Here is a 23,261-nt window from a genome sequence, read left to right as displayed (position 1 = left end):
GGAGCACGTCCAAAGGGAGGCAGTGCAGCTGTGAAGGGTCTGGAACACAGGTCTTATGAGGAGCAGCTGAGGGAACTGGGATGGTTCAGTCTGGAGAAGAGAAGGCTCAGGGCAGACCTTATCACTCCCTATAACTCCCTGAAAGGAGGCTGTAACCAGGTAGGAGTCAGCCTTTTATCCTAGCTGACTTGTGATAGGATGAGAGAAGTTGCATCAGAGGAGGGTCAGGCTGGACATTAAGAAAAATTTCTTTTCAGAAAGAGTGCTAATGCACTGGTACAGGCTGCCCAGGAAACTGGTAGAGTCCCTGTCCCCAGTGGTGTTCAAGAAACATAGGATGTGGCACTGAGAGACATGGTTTAGTGGGCATGGTGGTGGTGTGTTGGCAGTTGAACTTGATGGAGCTTTTTTCCAATCTTAATGATGCTATGATTCTGCTCTACTTGGCACCTGACAAAATTAGATGCCTCAAACCCACAGACGGTGTAGACTGTACAAAAAGACACCTACATCACTCTTTTCCAGAATGGAAAAACAACCCTGGGCTTAAATTAACTGATTTACAGAGCAGTTTATAACAAATATTCTAGCAAATTAATCTGGAAAAAGTCTAGGTTAGGGTATTCCTAATGTAGAAGCTGATAAATGCATTTCTAGAAGCTATGAAATGACACAATCACAGAACTGTAGGAGCTGCAAAGAACCTCTGGAGATCTCCCACTTCCACTTTGCTGCTAAAGCAGGTTCCCCAGAGTAGGCTGCACAGTAAAGCATCCAGGTGTGTCTGAACATCTCCAGAGAGGGAGACTCCACCACCTCTTTGGGCAGCCTGTTCCAAGGCTCCATCACTCCGACAGTTAAATATTTTCTTCCCTACATTCAGATGGAACTTCCCATATTCCATCTTGTGCCTGTTGCCCCTTGTTCCATTGCTGGGCGCCACAGAGAAAGGCCTGGCCCCATCTACTTGACTTCTGCCCAGCAGATATTTACAATATCCTCAAAAACTGCACCACCTCACAAAGCTGCATGAAGGCCGTGATGCTTGGAGAAAAAACGGGAAGGATATATAACATGATGCTGCAGGAAAGTAATCACGGCTATGCAATTTTGCTTTTCTTGTCCATTTTCTGTTTAAATGAGGAAAAAATGAATTATTCATCAAGAACTATCTACATTTTTCCAGTTAAACCTAATATTATTTTTGGCTTACACAAGAACCACATCCACAGGCACTTTTGTCTAAATTCTCTCTTATTTTTATTGTCTTTTTAGATTATATGGTGTTAGCACCACAGTCTTGTAACTTCTGTCTTCAGCTGACATTTGCCAAAGGCAAGAGAGGACTTTAAAATATTCAGTTAAAAATAAAAGAGGTCAGCATTTGTCTTAAATTTAACTAGACATCTTGTTTCCAAAGAGATTGTAAGTGAAAAAAAAAAAAAAAAAGACAGGGAGACACATCCTGGCTATGCTTAAAACTAGATTAAAACTTGCAATTTAAGTTTACCAGATAATAATAATGCAAATCAAAGTTTTAAAAAATAAAATCATCACGTGAACGAGAAGAGTATCTGAAGATCAATACACTACAGCAAATATATAAACTACTGGAAGAGCTGATACAAATGTATTTTCCCTTTGGAAGCCCCATAGATGCTTGTGCACAGTGGTACTTCTGGCTCCAATTATTCACCAGATAATTCCTTAAAAACTCTCTCACTTAGTCATTCCCTATAAATACTCTTTTTGCTCTTAAAGTATAATTGAGTACAATGGGATTCAGAGGGAGAAAATGTCACTGACAGTAGCGATGGTGAAGAACAAGAAAGAACATTCTTACTTCCACGTCCCATGGTTTAAACTGGTATATTAAGTGCTTTCTTTTCCCCTTAAAAGCACTGTAATTCAAGGCCTAAGGTGATCACTAAGAATTCTCCTTCCACAATTTAACATTTCTCTGAGGATACACACAACAAACATGCTACTCATCTGCAGCACTCTCTGCTCAGTCAGTTTTTTCTTGCACATTCTCTGAAAACATCTTTCTTACCTCATCATATCCAAACAGAGCTGCATAGAAATTTTCTACCATACTTCTCAAATCTTGCTTTAGAACAACAGAATTAATCTGAAAAATAAAACAGAAACACATTTGTATGGCTCTCAGGAGGTGATGAAAAAACACCATCTGTAGAAAAAGAAGACAAAGTGCCTTGGTCCAAATAGGTTAGGATTTGGTTGTAATAGTGATGTTCATGTTGTCAAAGGTTTTAGGACAACTACTCTTAGTCCGTGCACAAAAGAAAGACAATCAATGTTAGAATGTTCAAATAGCACAAAAAACTTCAGTCACCAGAGCGGATGTACAGGCACATCAGTAGAGGAAAAAGAAAGCAACTGGGTGAAGAGTGAAGGCAATGTAGTTCACTTTCAGTAGTAGCACTGACTAACACAATGAAGACTTTAACATAAAGTAGCACTTTAACTAGTGGGCAGGTTTTCCAGGCCTTGGGTTCATTCATACAGAGTTTTTAGAAACTCTGCAGTCTTTCAATAATTTTTTTCCTAAAGCAAGGACTCCAAAGCTGGACATTCCATAACCAGGAGAAGTGATGTAATGCTAGAGATAGAGGCAGCATCCCTACCACTCCTTAATTACTTCTCAATGTGGATGTGCACATTCAGGAGTCACATTTCTGCTCTTACAGCATCCCACCAGAAGCTCAGACTTACTACTGCTCACGAACACTACCTTTCTTACAGCTTGCAATGATACAGCTACTTCCCCCCACGCTCTGTGGCTCAGTTTAAGTTCCATGCTAACTTTTACATAATTTAACAATTGCTTAAATAGATGCTGGTCTGGTCTTCGCCACTCACTGGCTTGAACAACTGACCCATATGTAAGCTGAAGACAGAATGAAAAGTGATCAGCTGCTAGGTCCAGAGCGATGGCTGGAATAACTCACATGCACCTCCCTGGTGCAAACTGCCTACTCCTTCTGCCTGTATCTTTTACCTCTACCAACAGAACAATTTAATATACAGCACTTCTCCCGAGAGATGAACTATGCTTCCATTGGTAAATCATCTTTTTATTTATTTTACACACCTCACATCTTGGAGACAGCTGAACAAAACTCTGACAACAGGGATACGGGGTGGAAAATCACTTCTCCAATGGAGTGAGCACTACTGTCTCTGACATACAGCTTATGACAAGGCTAAAGAAAAGCTGTGAAATAAGCGTATCTAATATCTTAAAACTAATGAAAGTGTGAACCACATCCCAATACATACTTAGCATCCCTAAGAGACTCAACTTGGTGCTAATACAACTAACTTTTCTACCAACATGTGATTTAGTTTTTACCATGCTAGCAAATCTCCAGTTCACATATTCTTCCATTAAACCACTATCTTTTTTTCATCAGTTGATTTTTATAGAAATGCATATAGTGCAAACACAAGGAAAATTCCTTTCATGTCAGTTACTCATATTTTTCCACTAATATAAACTATTAAAATTCGTGCAGATATTTTATAGGCTATCAAGATTTGGTGACTGGTTATTACTGAATGTTTAAAAAAGAACTAAACATAAGAAATCAGAGGGTTAAATGATGACTGCAACTTCTGTAATGACTTAATTAAATTTTTATTGAGTACATAAACTATGATGTCATTTCTACCCAACCATGCTCAAACTTTCGATGCATGTCAGAGATCGTGGTTTTTCTCAATAGAACGTACTTCTAAATAAGCTGCACTTCTACAGCTCTAATAAGGGGGAGCAGGTCTCATGTAACACACTCAATAAATTATCCTTCCATTTTTAAACAAACAAATTCCATGAGTTATTATATATTTGCCACGCACTTTTTATGACATAATAAAAATGTTACCTCAAGGATTACTTAACACATACTACAAATGTTACAGCAGGCAACTGCAAGGGGCAAAGAAAACAAATAGTCCCATTACAGAGACAAGTCCTGGACTATACGTCCCTTGGGACACAGCTTTCTGTACTAAAAACAAAGAGCAGCAGCTTTAAGTTAGCAAGAAATAGATTGATGAAGGAGATAACCAAGTTAAACAAACACGGCAATAAATACATCTTAAAAGACAAACAGTTTAAAATGTAAAATGTGACTTTGGGGATGGAGCAGTATCTCAGGCAATAAAATTACATTTAAAGGAATACTGCAGTTTCTGAAGAATACCACAGCCTAGGTTAAGTACAATCACTGCAGGAAAAGACAAAAAAAACACTCTTCTTTGTAAAGCAAGAAAAACGAGCAAATCCAAATCAGGGTTTGTTGGAAATGCTTCCTCTTCTCAAACATGTACATATTCTTACCACGAGCCAGTTTCATGATCTGGTTGGTCATGATTCTGCAGACTCTTCTACAGTTCATTATTAAGGACAAGAACTGCCAGACAATTCCAAGTGAGTAATTGCTAATAACAAGAAAGAAATCAGTAACATCTGGAGCTCTCCTAAGAACTGAGCCCTTTGCCTTGTTTGCAACAGCCCACTGTAGAGCTATCACCACCACGAGTTTACATCCATCACCTTAATTGACAAACAGAACCATCTTGGTTCAAAACACAGAACATGGTTTTGTACATCCTCCTACACGTAACAACTTTTCATTAAAACACTCCATCATCCCACACTGCCTGCAAAACTAGAGCGTTCACTCTGTTGTATTGCAGTGAGAAACCTTATCTTCAGCTTCAACAAGTCCAACATGCACTGTTCAGCAGCCAGATGCTGAGGCTTACTGCTATACCAGGCAACTTATTATACCATGTCGCAGTTGAGGCTTTTTCGTTCCATCACAATTTCTAGGAACGTAAGAGCACACTGCTCTAGTGCTCATGCTAAACACATATGGAAATATCTCATGTACAGCTACAGTTAAATTGAAAGCTGCTTTAGGATAAGCCTCCACTGATCCCTTCTGTTGAATGGAGAATGTTCTTTCATAACGAATCTCCTCCTCACCTGCACTTACCATCTTTGGTTTAGGTTTACACTGCAGAAAATTCCCAGAGTGCAGAAGCAGGAAAATAATGTGCTGAGAGAGGTGCTCTGCCTGCAAAGGGACGTTTGCCCGATGGGATCAGTCCAGCACCAGCACGGACTGAAGAGCAGACCGTGGAACAGGGATGCTGGATCGTCAGCTGTTTCCTCCACGTAGATGTTCCCTATTGGGCCATAGCACATGTGATTGCTGACAGAGCTGCCATCTCCACAGGCTACATTATTTGAAAGTATTTTAGCAGGAGTTTCTTTTTGGTACTTTTTTTTGCCAGCACGTATTGCCCTTAAGCTACTTCAGCACATTAATCCATCCATAGACTATAAAGCCAGAAGGGACACTTCCAACCTCACCTTGCGCAAGCACTGGTCATTGAATTTCATGCAGCAATTCCTCTCTTTAGGCCATAAGTTATGGTTGAACTAGATTTTTTTATGAAGAGATTTCAGCCAGAAGAAATGATTAGATCATAGAACCTGACCCTCTGCATATCACAGGCCATTACATTTCACTGAGTTCCCTCTGTACTAAGCTCAGTAAGTTGTGCTTGGCTAAAGCGTATCACCCTCACAGCTGAACATGTGTATCTCATTTCATATTTGAATGTTCTGGCTTTAGCTTCCACCCCCTCATTCCCATTATGCCATTCCTGCTAGAATATAAAGCTTCTTCTGTACCATGCAATGTATTTGCTCCTGCACACACACACAGTAAGAGTGTCACCAAAGTCATCTTTTCTACCAAACTGAGGTTTGTAGAGGTAAGTTTGTGCTGGGTGCAGCGAGTGCTGCATCATCAGAGCACACCCGCAGTACTCAGAAGCTGTAGCAGCAAAGTAGGGTTTTATGCTGATGCAGTGAAATCAGTCCATCTCCTGTGCAAAACAAGTCACGCAGGTATGAGAAACCTTCTGCTGTTATGACTGAGTCTACTCCAAGGACTTCTGCTTGCCACGCTGTCATAAACATGAATCACTCTTATTTACACTTTTGATTATTGGAACAGTCAGTGTCAGCAGAAGTTCCTGAAGAAGACACAGAACAAACCTTCCATAATATTTTTTTGCCATTTCTCTGGCATTCAGGCTTTCCCCCCCCCCCCCCCCTCCACGCTTTTCCCAAATCTGCATTTGGAAAGAATGACTTGCATGCAGACATTTACATGAGTTGTAAATAAAGGAGCCACATACAGTTATATACAGGCATCTGAAGTGTTTTGCTGCCCTTGTAATAAATGCACATGGCATAAAATGGAGAAGACTGCATACAGCCCTTTTATTTCTGCCAAGAACATAACTACTACTTGTAGGACAATAATCTTGAAAATGACTGAGACTGCAGGTAAGATCAAAAAGATTGAATTAACAAAGCAGATTAAAAATACCTTCTTAGTAAGGGGCCAAAATGGCTAGCTCCTTCAGGCAACCTCACATAGCTGAGTGACAAAGAAATTGCAGAAATCATTTTTCCAATCTTCATTTTTTGAGTCTTTTATTAACCACTGTTGCTTTGTCTGCAAATAAGGTCAAGTTTACTGGCTTGCAATTAGCTGCAGCTGTGACTCCCCATGCACTTTAAAATACTAACTTTTTGACGATTCTAATTAAAAGTCATTAATTTTCTAATGTACCACAGCAGATGATTAACTTTGGTAAATGGTCTTTAAAGCCTTCTTAAACGTTCAGTGACAACCTATTTCAGCATTGCACTAACCTACACTAAAGCTAAATATATTTTAGATTGTATCAGAACCAGCTTCTGCCAAATGCTAAGTCTACTAAAACAACATGTTATTGGAAAGAGTTCTTTTATGCTCTGCTACCTTCATAACTGCAGTTACCAATAACACACCTCAGAGCACGCATGTTTTCCAGGCTGAAGTAGAAAAGCAAGTTATACTACTTTATCTACATATTTGAGCAAAAATAATGATTGTCATTCCCCAGATGTCTAATAGAAGGTATGTTTCTATCTTGCAGTCTATTAACTTGGAAACTTTGCCATGGTAACAGTAAAAAATGCAGGAGGTCACCATACAATCCTAATGATACTAAATATATGGGGGCTTATTCTGAATTTTTCTTTTCTCTGTAGTGCATGGCTGGCAGAGCTCACTGATGATCTCTCAAGATTGAGATCATGGAAGAAAGGTCGAATTGCTATGCTCTCTGTCTAGTTGCTCTGATTCTCTGTAGGGGTGAGCAGGTGCAGAGGATTTTTTGCTGTAATGCCTCTCAGAAAAATCACTTGCTAAAATCCTAAATCTGATCATTAGAATGTTTCTGAACGCACCAGAAGCAAGAATTTTGACTGAGAGACTGAAAGGAAGTCACGCAATCAAGTTTAAAAGAGGCACTTGGAGAAGACAGTAGTGAAGCAAAGTAAATCATTAGGGTAGATATTCACCACGAGCACTTTACACAGATCCCATAAAACCTGATCTCATTACTGAGACAAACTTGAGTAACTGTGAGAAAGAGTCACGTGCAACCGTGCTGGGGCAGACTGAGGGTCCACCCAACGCCCCGTCCGGCTTCAACAGCAGCCAGATACACTGAGGGAGATAACAGGAGTGCAAGCTGACATGCACTTCCTCTAAGCATTCTCCCAAACACTATGAGCTCAGGCATTTCTTAACCCTTGATGTGTTTACACAGCAGCCTTTAGAAGGTCTCTATTTCAAACAACTTCAGTGAACTTTCTGCGCCTGCATATGCTTCAGTTCCCTGGTCTGCTACTCGTGAGAACGACCATCTGCTGCTTGTTTCTTTTGAAAGTGGTGTCTGCTAGCTTCATCTGATGGTCCTGGTGTTTCTCTGGATGAGTCTGAATGAAGTGCTCCACCGCCTCACCACCATACAGGATTCAGAGCATCCACTGTGTTCCACGTAGTATGATCTGCACACAGAAAAAGGCTTAACAGAACTCAAGTGTACCGAAACCCCTGTGCTCCCAAAGTTCTAAACTACATGAAAAATATTAGCTAATGTGATTGAAGAGCCATGAAGCATAGAGTCCATTTGGACAAGTATTTCAGGTGATCCCGGGCAGTGCAAACTGATGGAAATCTGACTGACGTTGGTAAAAATTAGTAGAAAATACAGAAATAAAATGAAATTAAAAATCACAGATGATTATGACCAGTAATATTCAGTGCTGATAAATGTACTAGTAGTAGATGTTAAGAAAAAGCAATCAAAATCTACAGAAGAACGTGCCCATTTAACAGCTATAATTCAGGAAATGGATCTTAAAAGTTTTTGTGGATAAATCTCCAAAATTTCAGCTTAACATTCAATAGTGGAGAAAGACGAATCAATTTCAAGAATTGTTAACAAGGAAATATAAACCAGAACAGAAACTCTCTTCTGCCACAAGTCCATAGTGTGCCTGTATATAAAATGCTGCACAAACTTCTTATATTTTTGTTTCAGAAAAGATATTTTTAAAAAGTAGAAAACAGAGAGAAGATCAAGATGATCGGACACATGAGGACGTGCTAGCTTTGTTCAGGTAGGAATGAGGAAGAAGATGATGGGAGAGGTAAAATCATGAGTGGTATGGAACAAATAAACAAGGAATTATTCCTCTCTCATAAAAAAAAAGAAGCTAATGAAGCGTCCAAAAAATACTTGAAAAACAAATGGAAAAACTTTCTCATGTAGAGGAAGTTCTCTTATTGATTTGTAGAAGTCATTTTCACAGGACATTAAAGACCAAAAATACAAAAAAGATGACTGTCCCTAAAACAGAGCCCTGCAGAACCCCACTGGTGACCAGCCACCAGCCTGCTGTACCCTCAGTTACTACAAGCCCACCAGCCAGCTGCTCACCCATCACACTATGCTTGCATTTAAGTGTATTTGTGCATGTGACAGTTCCTATACAACCTTCACATTACTCATTAGTGAATGCTGAGAAGGCACACCAGAAGAGAGATGCTACACATTTGTTCTGCTTCTTATCCTTTTTCCCAAACATCTCCAGTTGTTGTCAGAAGTGGTGCACAGGATCTTCATCCGACACTAGAAGATGACCACTTTATATGTTCTGTTTCATTATTTTTTCCACTGATGTTTGCAGAGAGATTGACATCTCTCTGTGCATCTGCTCCCCCCAACTCACAGCAACATAGCTGCAGTCCAATAGATCACAAATTCTGATCCTCAGCTCACTTTGCTGACTTCCTATTAATTTCACCTGAAATAAGCCAGTGTGATTAGAAAAGAAATGCTGTTTGTAGCACAACTATTAGTAGTCTTACTGGAACAGGCTGCATATTATGTAGAAATGCTAGAAGAATGATCCTGCTCGTAGCAAATAATTATTTCTCCCTGGGGAAAAAAATAAGGAAATGCCTCCTCCAAGGACTTTCCAAGTTTCTTCTGGTAGCAGCAAGTCACCCAAAGCAGCTGTTCTCTCTCCTCTCCAAAAAACCTCTCCACACAAAAAAAAAAAAAAAAAAAGGAATTAATTCCATTTCAGAACGGAGGGGCAATTGTTAGATTCCATGCAATTAATAAGCAATTAACCAACCTAAACTTTAATGCTAATACCTAGTACTGCTACAATCTTGACCTACTAACAGAGGCCAAGACAAATGCAAACACTCTATCTTTGAAATTCCTTTCTGCTGCATCTAAGCTTGGTTGTGTTTGCTCCATCAGACACCCCGCTCTCTCCTATCACAACCCTGTCTATATGTGGCCTGTTGGACATTCTGCCATCACTCGTACATTTGGGTAAAATTGAAATTTGAAGTCGCAGTGCTTTCACCTTCTACCAATATCCTGCACCTTCTGGTTTCAATCATAAGCTGAGAAAAACCCAATTTCCCTGAGCACTCCTCCTCCCCAGGGCTTCCAGCATACGCATGCCACGGAATAGTTAACAGTTAAATATTTTCTTGCCAATATTTTAAGAGTGTAGAAGGTTCCAAATTGCTGGTAAAATAAACAATGCCAGACTGTGAAAACTCCTGCCTGCCATATACTCTGATGTTAACAAGAGTTTCTTTATTACTGTAACCTTTCAGAAGCGAACAAAAATTATTTCTCTACCCTAGTTCTGCCCTCAAGTAAAAGGCAAAGGAGGAAAGCAAACCATGAAAAAGCCGCACGGTAAGATACTGTGAGCTTTCCATCTCACTTCAGCATTTCATCCAGGCTTGATGCTACTGTAGATAAATAAACTTCCAGAAGATCCTGAAAGAGCGGGCAAGGGTTTTAAGAGGGCAAAAATTTCCTTGTGCACTTTTTCCTACCAAGTGCATATTAAACCTGCATATGGACCATCATCAAGTACAGAATTAAGCAGGGAATAGAAAAGGGTAAATTTAGGATGCTCTCAATCACGTTATTTTCCAGCTCTTTGGTACAAAGCTGTCTTCGGGGGCTACAGCCAGGGACTTCCACCAGCTACACGGTCTCCACCATTTCTTCAATTTTAAAAAACCAAGATTTCACATAGAAGCTTACCAATAGAAACTACCAGTAGGAAAGCAGGTAATACCTTTATCACAAACTAGACAAATGAATTTACCATTCAGGTAACATTCTCAAAACAACCACCATTCACAGGCCTGCCAGCTTTTTGTTATCTGCCACCTACATTTGATAGATATGCCCAATTCATCTGAAAATCAACTCAGATCAGTGTTGCTTATTTTACATACACCAAGACTTCACTGATCCAGACTCCCATCTACATTATCCCACAATGCAAGACAAATATCCCTTTGTATATGCAGTTGTTCTTGTGCCCACAAGGCCAACTGACCAACCTGAAAATCAACATGATGCAAGCAACAAATAGAGATCCCTTACTAAGATTAAGATCAGATATGCTGGTATTCTGATAATATTGTTTTAACTTTTTGCATTGTTTCCTGCCCTTTGAACACGGAAACAACATTCAAGTTCAGAAGTGTAATGATAATTAGCTATTTAATATCAATAGAGATTGAGCAAGTGGTGTTTGCGCCCCAAAACAAAAGGGAACAGAAATAACTGAATCTATGGAGATTCCCAATATAGAATGGAAAACAGAAGTCTGTCTAGGTGTGCACAAAAGCATCACATATCATTGCTCATATGAAAGTAAAAGACAGTAAAGAAGCATGAAAGACAGCATTGAAATTACTCGAATACTCTATATTTGCACTCCATGACCATTGTCATTTATTTTACTGTGGGAGTTGTTAGCAAAAGCAGTCATAAAGGGCTTCACAGTACTGAAAGTTTTATAAACAGGTAAAATGGGCTGCAGAAGTCAGAAAATGAAGCAAAAAAATAAACTGAGTTCTAACAGAAAAATATAAACATTCGCAACCCACTTACCCAGCCAGGCTACAAGGCACTGCAGTAGGTGCATTGCAAACATGAAGACACTGCATCTGCAGCAGAATTTAAGACCTGAACTATGAAGGAGCTGTACAATTCAATTGGCACAGAACCATCTGCAGGAGCAGAAAGTGTACCCTCAGTAAGTCTCTGGATGATACCAAGTTAGGTGGGACAGTGGATCTGCCTGAGGGTTGAAAGGCTCTACAGAGGGATCTGAATAGGCTGTGTAGATGGGCTGAGCCCAGTCACATAATATCTAACAAGAGTAAGTGCCAGGTCCTGCACTTGGGTCATAACAACCCCACGCAGCTGTACAGACTTGGGGAAAAAATGGCTGGAAAGTTGCCTGGCAGTAAAGGACCTGGGGTCATGAACAACAGCTGGCTGAACATGAGCCAGCAGTGTGCTCAGGTGGCCAAGAAGGCCAACAGCAGTCTGGTCTGCATCAGAAATAACATGGCCAACAGGACTAGGGAAGTGACCATCTCCTTGTACATGGCACAGGCTGCACCTCAGATATTCTATCTGGTTTTGGACCCCTCATTAAAAGCAAGTGTTCAGGTAGAGAAATAAAGCAACTGAAGGAGAAAAAAAAAAAATGATCTGGAGTTGAAAAAAGCAAAGCCATGAAAATGCTTCAACTTGCAAGTGTAGGTTTGAAACAAGCAGAGAGGAGGACAGATCCCAAGCTTTCATTGTGGACCTCTGCAATACAAAGTTGCTGGAGGAGCATACTGAACAGAGGCAGTGTGACCATGGAACCAGTGAAGCAGCATGGCAGGCATAACTGGAACTGATGATTATTAGCTGAATTAAATGGATTATTAAACTGATTAGCTGAACATGAAAGAAAAGGAAGCAAGGATGTGTCAGTGACATAAAGAAAAATGTCCTGCAAAGAAACAAAGAGAATTAACAGAAGACAAGTAAAAGGAAATGGTACAGCAACAGACTAATTTCTCTACAAAATGAGAGATAGGAAAGAAGTACGAGACATGCTGACATGAGAGACATGAAAGCAGGCAAAAGCTCCCAAAAGGGAAGATAGAAGTTCAAGAATTCAGGAATCAGGGTAATAAAAAATGACAAAGGCCCTCAGTTGGGAACCCGCTGCAGGGCTCCCAACCACTAGATCAGGCTGCCCAGGGTCCCATCAAGCCAACCTGTTCCAGCACTTCACCATTCACTCTCTCTTCCACCTGACACCTAATCTGTCTTCTCTCCTTTAGTTTAAAACCCATTCTTCTTTGTACTATTACCATCTACTCATGAAAAAAATAATTTCCCTCCTGCTTATAATCTCCCTTTAAATCTTGGAAGGCTGAAGTGAGGTCTCCCCACAGCTTCCTCTTCTCCAGGCTGAACACCCTAAGCTCCTTCAGCCTGTGTACATAGGAGAGGTGCTTCAGCCCTCTGAGGTTCCCATGGCCCTCCTCTGGATCCTCCCCAAAAGCTCCACAGCTTTCCTTTGCTGTGGGCCCAGACCTGGATGCAGTACTCCAGCTGAGACCTCACGAGGGCAGAGAAGAGCGGGACAATCACATCCCTGCCCACCACGCACCCAGGGTTGCTGTCGGCCTCCTGGGCTGCAAGCACACACTGCTGGCTCATGTTAATCTTCTCATTTATCATGACCTTTAAGTCCTTTTCAGCAAGACTACTTTCAAAGAGTTCTTCTTCCAGTCTGTATACATACCCGGGATTAGGTTCACATGGGCCCAGCTTTTGAGTCTATCAAGGTCCCTCTGGATGGCATCCCTTCCTTCTGCCATATTAACTGCACCACTCGGCTTAGTATCAAGGTGACTTGCAGAGGGTGCACTTAATCCCAACATCTATGTAATTGATAAAGATGTTAAGGAGTACCAGTCCCAGCACAGACCCCTGAAGGACACTCCTTGTCACTGGCCTCCACCTGGACATAGAGTCATTGAGCAAAACCCTCTGATTGTGACCATCCCAACAATTCATTATCCACCAAACTATTCGCCCCTCAAAGCCATCTCTCTCCAATTTAGAGATAAGGATGTGGCAGGGGACCATGTCACAGGCTTTGCAGAAGTCCAGGTAGATGACATTATTGGCATTCTTTATCCACTGATGCTGCCAATCCATCATAGAAGACTACCAGATTGGTCAGGCACAACCCTCCCTTGGTGAAGCATTTAGAAAACATTCAGAATTGGTGAGATTAGACCTTAAGTAATTACCCATGGACTGCAAGTAAATGCCAAAATGAGGCATAACAGAAATGAGGACAGCCAATTCACCACAAAGGAGAATCATAAATGGGGAAGTAAACTTCTACCTTTGCTGCTCCTGAAAAAAAACAGTCATGCAAGGAAGGCAATCAAAACAGCATCACTACATTTTTATTACAGAAGAGGAGGCAGCACAGGTAAAGGCTGATCACCACAACTGTACAGATATTGCTAAAGCACGACAAAGATCCTTCTAGATTGAATGCACTGCCAGTCACAGAGAAAACAATCTCTCAAACTGTGCCCCTTTCTCTCCTGCAGACAGAGTAGCCTGAGAAGCTGCATTCACATTTTCCCTCAGAAACACAGGAATCAAAAATAGTTGCTAATTCTTCTGCAAAATAAAGGTTAGAGAAGAGATCCCAAACACTAAACAGATCTCACTTGCGCCATTTGTACCCGAGAGCTAAGTCCAGAATTTACGCACAACACAGCACTCCAATCTCACTGTTAAATCATACAGATTTTGAAGAGGAAGCAGAAGGTATCAGTGACATTCTAGTCGCAGTGAAAATCACAGGCAACAATATAATCAAAATGCACTGAGAACTCTCGATGCTTTGATTTAGAAGAGACACTGATGTAGATATTTTGCTTAAAAGTGGACACGTTTTCCTTGTAGCAGCTTAATATTATTAAAGAACTACATTCATAACATGAAATACTTTGCTTCCAAGAGACTCACAAGAATTAGCCAAGCAGATCAGTTGATCTTGGTTGTGGAATTTTGGGACAAAATCCAAAAGGATAGGAGGTTGATAACAAATGTCAGAATACCCAGTACAACACCGTGTTATTTAACTTTGCATTGACTGTAGGCAAAGCACAAGCTGAACTGTGAGTGATACACAGAGCAATGACAGAAGCCAGGCAGCACTGACAACCTAACTGCTGAGCCACTTCTCACTGCTATTCCAGTTCTGCTGAGCCTGGAGATGGCTGCAGGTTCGATATGGGTCCCTTCCCTGTTTCCACTGTCATCGCTATGCTGTCAAAAGAAAAATAATACAGTTGTAGTGAGCAGCAGTTCTGTTGCTCAACACTGGATTTGGGGAGCTATGCTACGCTGTAGGAATTTGAGGAGTGCAAGGCAGCACTCAGTGCCTACAGCCATGGCACAGTAAAATCAGTTTCGGCAGGCGAGTCTCACAGACGTAGTATGTGGGGAATAATGGCAGAAGCATTTCTAGAAAAGGCACAAGGCAGCTTCCAGTGTAGTTCTTGTAGGCATGAGAGGAAGGAACAAAACAGACCAAGGACATTGCTGTACAGCAATAACATCCAACGCATCTGGGAAACTGAAATTAAAATTTTTATGTCAAATTCTACAGCAAACTGAGGCAGGTCAGTTGGAAATAACTCAAGCATATATTATGCCTTGATTTCAATGCCAGGTATCCTTGGCACGCAGCAAACATGCCTATTTCAGACCCTCAGGGATGTTAGTCCCACAGACCCTGGTTCTAGAACTACATTAAAAACAGATTCCGTGACATAGCCCATTTCTAACCTCTGCAACCTGGCAAAGCTAAGCTCTTATCACCATCCACACTACCTGTGCCAGGCTTCATCATGATTTGGGTATTTTCAAGGTAACATTCCACACACAAACATCCTCCTGCATATTTCAGTTAAAGCAGATTATACTAAGTATACTCTGGAAGCAGTGTCTGGTTCTCTTTCTCATTGATTAAATGACAAGCTAATGGAAGTTTACGGTGAGCTTTGGAGCTTTTTGAGAAGTGATCAAGAGTTTATACTTCATTCCTTTTCTGCTTGCATCCCTGTTTCTTTTATATGCTGGTGGACTTCACGCCATCAGAATCAAAGTCAGAATTTCAATTTGGTGTTCTGAAATCACTTCCCAGTGACATTCTGAAGGTGACTGCAGGCAAAGAAATCAAAGTTCGTGTCCTATCGATGAAGGAACAACAATGTTTCACCACAGACAAAGTTTCTGAGAACAAGCCAAAGATTCTTACATTCCATCTTACTTGATTTGACATAAAAACACACGCTTTTGGCTTCCCTAGTTAAAACCCCAATGACAGTAACCAATCTATTGAAATTTTCATGGCCACCTACTCAAGATTTCAGAGTACCTGTAAGGGGAAAGTATCTCTTTTTTAAAATTATTTTTATTTTTATTAAATAAGCTCTAACTAACTGCTCTATTGCATAGATAACAGTCAATCATTTTGTACTCATGCACACTCCCAAGCACACAACAGATGTTTGCAACTTCCCTCTGAAGCATGTAGCTCTCAGGATACGGTGTGACCCCATCATGCTTTCCTACTCCAAATACAATATTGATAACTAGATGTAAATTATTCTATTAAGCTGTTTAGAATGTTAAACATTTTCCTTGGAGTATTTTTCACTCCTATTTAGACAGAAGTTTAGCATCCAATTCAAACTGGTCAGCCAGCCTTTCTCTCAAGCCAATGGAGAAAAACCTGAACTCTCGAAGGGCAATCCATCCTGTCCTCAGGTATGGGTTTGGTGGATCCTCTCCCCCCTTCCATGCATACAGCCTTGCTGCAGCTCCATTGGTCACCAGACCCTCAGCAGGCTGCTTTATCTTGCTAAAACAGCAGCAACAACAAAAATCCCATCTTCTACATGACTTGTCTCTTTGGTTCATCTCAGTGCTCTCACACTGCTAAGTAAACAGGCCCTACAACTGCAATTTCAAGAACGCTCCAACCACCAGAAAGGTATATACATTCACTCTACACAATCACAGGCAATGCTCTTTTGTGCCGAGGATCTTGAGGTCCACAGTATTTTACATTCTAAACAAATGTTGTCTACCTAGAGAAGTTTAATGCTTAACTTTTTATGTGTGGATTATTTTCTTAAGAGAGAAAAGAAACACCATCATCTGATATTGGACTAAAGAACTGTCAGTAAATGTATTTTTCTGTATTTCTTGTCCTGACCAACTGCGGATGAAGAGCTCTGGTAACAAAAAACAACCAAGAGAGCACAAGAATTACTGGATCCACGAGTGGTGCACAGAACTGACACAGCTTGGCTTTCATGCTCTGTGAATATAGCTGTTAGCATCCTAACACTTTTCTCCTTAAAACGTCCTATTAACATTGCATATTTAAAAATGCACGGATCATTTGAAGTTTCAACTTTTCCTCTTAGTTGTACTGATAAACAAAACAAAATCACACTTTCCTGTTGCTCCTGTTCTCCCATAACAATGTACTTTGTGTTCTGAGCATCTCCCCATCTTACCCATGATTTCCCACGAGACTTTAAAAGACTGGCCTGAAAGGGACCTCCTGAACTTTCAAGCACTGTGGGTGAATCAACAGCATATTTCAGTCAGTACAAAGTTTGAATTCAATCTTGAAATGCTGTCAACTTTATGCCATGTCCTCATCTCTGAAAGCCATTCCAGAATCATACTGGTCTCACTCTGATGTGATTTCTGAGTTCTTAGGTAAGTGTCAGACTTTTAATTCTCCACAAAAATAACAACTTGAAATGTACTCTATCACGTTTAGGCAAGTCCTGTAATGTAGGATGTAAGCCCAAGTTATGGCTGGTTTTTGTTTGCTTGTTTTGTTAGTGTAAGGCAAGACGATATTTTAATCTTTTAATGTCTTTTCTCAATTAAAAGACAAAATTGTGTTCAAGTTTACAGAGCTAAATTCTGCTCTCAGTTACACTGATGTGAACCACGTTATTGATTCTGATGGTGTTACCTCAGATGTAACCAATGTAACTGAGAGCAAATTATGGGTCACTGTATATAAACAGCTCTGGCTATGAGTATAACAAAGGCTGCATTGTGCTATGCGCTGCAGAGCCAATAAATGAATTCAAAAGACACCTAGATGTGTTCCTGGAAAAAGAAGGGGGCAGGGGTCCTGAGTGCTCTGCTGGGAAAACAGGAAAGTGGGATTAAGATAAATTAAAACAGGTTTGGCATGCCTGGCTTGTCGGCCCCTCTCGTTCTTATCTCTTCTGCAGTTTTCAGAACATGTACGGTTATAAAATGGAACTGTTCTTTTGCACTGAAAATGTCTCACTCATTTCAGAAGCACAATGCTGCAACACACAAGAATACTGCTGCCAAGAGGAGCAGCTTGCATGTAGTTGGACAAAGACTGATGCATTTAAGACAGCATGTGATTTGCATCAGTTTTCGTTGTTCTTTTGAGTGACTTGCTGTTTTTTTTTCCTTTAAAGAAAAAACCATCATACTTCTGTTGTCAATCAGCTGAAATTCTACTCCATGGAACTCCAGCATCCCAAAGCCCTTCTGATCAGGTCTGCTGCATCATCTAAAGGTATTCAAATATACTCAGACCCACAAAAACTGCTTTTACATACAGTTACTGCAACAATACTTGACTCGGGTTAATATTTAGGTTGCTGAAGCACTCTCATAGGAAGACAAATAGCAGCAATGTCCAGTATTGCCTGAATTCCCCTTACAAATGGATGAAGCATCTGCCCGTTTGAGGAGTATAAATCTATTCAGTGCAAGCCACAAGGTGGAGATCTCTGGCAAAGCAGGATCGAAAGGAAGCCTTGTACCCAGCCTAATGTTACTATTAACACTTGGAGCCATTGCATCAAGCCAATTTTTCTGTTTGTTTTTAAAGTTTGATAGAAATGTCACTAGTGGAAAAATTAAGTAAAGAGCACTGGTTAGCCACAGAACTGGACACACCTGGCTGCAAACCCACCAAAAGAAACTGACTTCATTAGTACTAGGGACAGCAGAGTAAAATTTATATCTGAAATATGCCTGCACCAGTAGAATTTGCTGAGGCCACAGGCTCTCCGTGTGTTTTTACAGCTGCGTCAAGTTTTGGTTTCTGACTCTTGCCGACATTCAGGAGTGCTGAAGGAGCTCAGGCTAACAAGTCCCAAAACTTTGTAGCTGAGATTTAGATTTCAGCAATTTTAACAACCAGTTTTTGAAATAATACAAACTCCATTTGGAGTTGGGGCTGATGTAAATTAGCAGTTAAAATGCCTGGCATTCTATCACTTTCGGCTCCATTGAACTTGTGTACTTAAGAGCAGATGGCATATTTTAATAAACCATCAGTATCAATTCAGGAATATAATATCCATTTTCTACACCAAGTGCTGGAATTGCTGCTAGATATGAAAACGAGCTGAAGAACTGCAGCCTGGCCTGTCAGCAAGTTCAGCTAATTGCATCCAAGCAGCAAGTTTCATACAGGTGCTCTGTCCCTTATACCACAATACAGCAGTGTGCCAGTCTGCTTCAACACTGACCACTGAGACACTGCAGGACAGAAAAAGCTGGGTATAGAATGTCCTCACCTGGGAGCTGTGCAGGCGATAGCTTAGCGACCTAAAAGAATTCAGGAAAATGTCCTTTTGTTTGATTTACTTCTGAGAAAGGCTCAGATTCTGAAATCCGAAATCATCAGCAGAGAAACATTAATGCCATCATCTTTGTATCTACTGTTCTTCTTTTGATATATTTAATTACCTTCTTTTGAAGGCAGAATATATACTGACTGCAAGACTGAACTGCTTGAGAATAAGTAACTGTTACATATATTCCTCAGTCGGCTCACAAATGTTTTGTCAGAGCATGAGAGAAGGCAAAGCATGACCTCAACTTCATTTAAAATGAAACACTAAGGATAATATATCAGAACTAATAGGCAGAACCTAATATTGAGGGTAAGTGTCCTTAACCTATCCTCTCTGCCCCTTGGAACTGCTTAAGCTGAGATGTGAGGAAGGAGTTCAGTACGTGCATGTGCAGTGAAGAGAAGCAAGGAAAGGTGAGCAGACAGGGACAAAACAGGAGTCACCTGTGTGGGGTCTTGGCCAGAATGGGATGGTAGGCTAACATCACTAGCACAGAGGAGAGGAATGGAGATCAGAAGCAGAGGAGCAGCTAATCTCTTTGACCATCCACGCATCAAAGTATTTTCATCCAATACACAATAAATAGTACTTGAAGAAACTAAAGAGTTCAAAGTTGACAAACTAATGATTGAAAGACTGGGAATAATTAAAAGATGAAAAAAACATCAAACAATCATGTAAGCTGTACCTTCACAAACAGTATGGGGAAAAGAGCAGTCCTGATTTCCAAGTTTACTATCTAGCACACTTCACCATACTTTCTTACACACCCTTAGTACCTCATCTAGTTAGCTGTTACCTCAGGAGTTTACCTTCTCTTACAAGGAGTGTAACTAAAATCAGTGGGCCTCTGTGCAGTTCAACTATATTAAATATATGCAGAGATGGAGCTGTTTGTGGGATCAAGACTTTAAATGTGTACATACTTTGGTTAAGCATCAGCTACTGCCACATAAAAGCTACGTTAGGACTAGGCTACAGCCAAAAGCCTATCTTGGTACCAATGTAAACAGGATTGATTCACAGGAATCATATTATTACAATCCAAGCCTGTTTGCTATTATGTTGCATTATCATTATTAAAGATTGTGAAATTTAAACTCAAAGACAAACTGAAAAGACGCCTAGCTTGTCAAGCAAGGAATGAATGGCACTCAAACAACTTAAGAACTCTTCACAGTTGCATCATACAGCAACCATACAATTATTGTAAACATTTATTAATGTTTGAAGCTCCAGATTGGATGAAAAATATAAGGAGACGCTTTTTTCTTTTCATTTAAAACATTTTGGGGGGAATTTTGAGAGCAAAGGAATAATTCAGTTTGCAGAAATGGTTACATGCTTTTCTTCACAAAGAACAGACTACGAGTTCTATCTTTTTCCCTTTCTTCATTAAACTTCACACAATTCTAACTTACACCACGCTTCATTTTTGAGTTCAGCATGCTTGTAAGAGTAGCAAACAGTTTTGCTTCTCGTCACTGCTTTCTGCTGTTTCAAACCCTGCAAGGAAAACTAGGTGATGGCATTTGAGGTTAGTTGATATTAGGAAAAAATCCGTGTCAAAAGGAACAGAGAAATAGCTTTCTATCCAGAAGTAGCATTCTCTCTCTGCCCAAATGGAGTTCAAAAAACCCCAAAGGGATTTTTGGAGGGTTGGGGAGCAGTGGTGTAGGTTTTTTTGTTTGCTCTTATAAAAAAGCAACCTTAAATTTACACCCATATCAAGGATCTGAACTGCCTTCAGTTCCTTCTGAAACATGAAACAATCATTGCTATGACCAGGAAGGCACAGGAAAAGGACAAAAACATGTAAGTTTCCCATTTAATTCCATCTTTTTCCTCATACTTTTCACATACCATAGGTTTCCTAATGTTTTTGTTTCTCTCTCTCTTAGCCAGGACTAGGTTAGAAAGGAAATTAAGGCCAAAAGCAGAGGATAATGAAATACTGAAAACAAAATACATGAGAAATACAATTAAAGATGAGTTTAGAATGCTAATTAATAATTTGCAATGCTTAAAGTAAATACAGAGACATTAGAATAGCCAGTTAATAATGCGAGATTTTTGCCATCTGGCCTTCAAGACTTCCAGAAATTAATTCAGTTCCTCTGCTCTGTGAAGTGCTTGTGCCCAACAGGCATTGCACAAAAGCAGCTGTTTGAAACCTGTTATATGAGTATTTATATCATTGTCTGTCTCCTAGAATGAAAGAATACTTTAAGAGCTTTAAGAAAAAAAAAAAAAAAGGTGCTACTAAGAATGCCCTGTACTAGCAATCATCTAATTTGCCCAGGCTTGCGCACACTACCTCATGGCATCTGACCAAGACAGAAGGATTCCCATTTCTTTTTGTCTTGCTCATTGATGTAGCCAGAAATTTTAAGATGCCTAAATTTAGACCCACCTTAAAAACCAATCTGTAACAAGGAAAGTTAATTTCCAACAGATTGGGGAAAAAAAAGAAAAAAAAGAAAAGAATCAATAGAATCACTGAAGTTACAACAGAATCAATGCTTTTGAAGACCACATGCAAAACAGAATATCAACAAAAAGAAAACTTCTTGAATTACTGGTGTGATCTCACACCAAATCATAAAAACTCACTTGTTAATTTCCTTGTTTGTCAGACAAACCTCTATACAATAATTTAACAATTCTATACTTCTTTTTCCAGCATCACAGAAGACCTTTCCTAGCCCTGTTCTCTCACTAGAAGCATCCTGAATACTGATATTCTCAACTACATCAGGCTATTGCCACCACTGTCATACTGGAGACTGTCACCAACACGATGAAGGAGAAACATATTTACAGACTACAAAGTCAGAAACAACTATTACAACTACCTAGCATAACCTTGCTCATAGTATAGACCAAGAAGACCGAGTCTCTTCTTCTTTCAAACTTCCAAATCAACTATCCTTGGAGCTGAGCTTTCCTTAACTCTTTTCTTTTGAAATGAGGACTAGATATATTAAGAATCCGGAATGAAAATTAAACTAATGAAAAGCACACAGTCACGTGCAGGAACTTAACATAATAGCTTTGTCCCTCGACCTTCCTTTTGCTCACCATCCTGGATACAGAGAAAATTCAAAGCTCTTCTGGAATGACTTAAATTGCAGTTGTAAGCTTGGCACTAGTGATGTATCTTCCTACTCGAGCTGCTTATTTCCTATCCCCAAATGCCCATCCTGTTACAGCAGCATCCTTGTTTATGTAATCACATGGCAAATATTTGAAAAATTAATTACTTTCACGCAAATCATCATCTCATCCAGGCCATGATACAGTTATCAAAACAAAGTTAGTGGCTCAGTACAACAGCTGCAGGAACGAGTGGCCAAGATGATAACCACTCGCACCAGCTTAAGCTCATAAAGAAATATACGTGTAGCTACATTTAAGATTTATTATTAAGCATTCTTCCAAGATATGCAAAATTACAAACTCATTGCAGGAACTCAGTCATCAAGATCGCCAACACCAGAGTTAACTTACCCCCATCACCTTGCCACGCTGCTCAACATCCTCCCACATGCAATGGACGATATAGCGACACATGTATTTTCCTGCTCGACCCTCCTGCTTCATTCGCACCAGACACATCCTGCAGGAACATAAACACCACATCCATAGCTTTTAGTCTTTCTTCAAGTTTAAAGAATACATTTAATCAGCTTCAGCTCATTTAAGATTCTTCTTACAGTATGTGCTTTTTCATCAAGTTAATAAAAATAAGATTTTCTAAAAAACAACTATCATAAACTTGTTCATTCTGTACTCGAGGGCTGTATCTGCTGGATTTTGGCCAATCCAGCTACGGAAGAGTGACAATGGATTCTATTTTGGCTGACAGCACTGTAATCTAGTTAAGCAGTACTGCAACTTAAATTCCACAGCCTTAAGAACATATCATCCTTTAGAGCAAGAACAAATGTCTTTTCTAATCCTAGGCTACAAGCCAGCTGTAATTCAGCTTGGTATACTAAAATACTGGAAAAGACTGTACTAGCCAAGTAGTGAAAGCTTAAGCAGGTTACAGACTTCACCCAAACTCACATTAGCAATATCCTAAATTATTTCATCTACAGGGGTCTTAGGATACACATCCAACCACTTGGCAAAACCCCCTACATGCTAGAAGAAATCACAAGTTTGTGAGCAGGATCTTAATGAGAATACCAGGTTGGGCTGTTTTACTTTTTT

The 23,261-nt window shown here is 40.1% G+C and overlaps 1 protein-coding gene across 3 annotated transcripts in view; it reads right to left on the bottom strand.

The window, feature by feature from the left end:
• Positions 1-23,261, bottom strand: part of LOC104913979 (ubiquinol-cytochrome-c reductase complex assembly factor 1) — a 55,999-nt gene that overhangs the window by 5,697 nt on the left and 27,041 nt on the right. For all 3 annotated transcript variants that reach the window (XM_010722259.3, XM_019622070.2, XM_019622069.2), the window contains exons 7-8: positions 22,554-22,662; positions 2,054-2,131 (exon numbers count right to left, since the gene is read on the bottom strand). In XM_010722259.3, the coding sequence (XP_010720561.2) occupies positions 2,054-2,131; positions 22,554-22,662 (187 nt within the window). The remainder of the gene's footprint in view (positions 1-2,053; positions 2,132-22,553; positions 22,663-23,261) is intronic.

This window comes from Meleagris gallopavo, chromosome 22 (genome assembly GCF_000146605.3).
Source record: "Meleagris gallopavo isolate NT-WF06-2002-E0010 breed Aviagen turkey brand Nicholas breeding stock chromosome 22, Turkey_5.1, whole genome shotgun sequence".
Classification (NCBI taxonomy): Eukaryota; Metazoa; Chordata; class Aves; order Galliformes; family Phasianidae; genus Meleagris; species Meleagris gallopavo.
The sequence above is the reverse complement of the archived record's forward strand: the minus strand, read 5'-3'. Positions and strand labels throughout refer to the sequence as shown.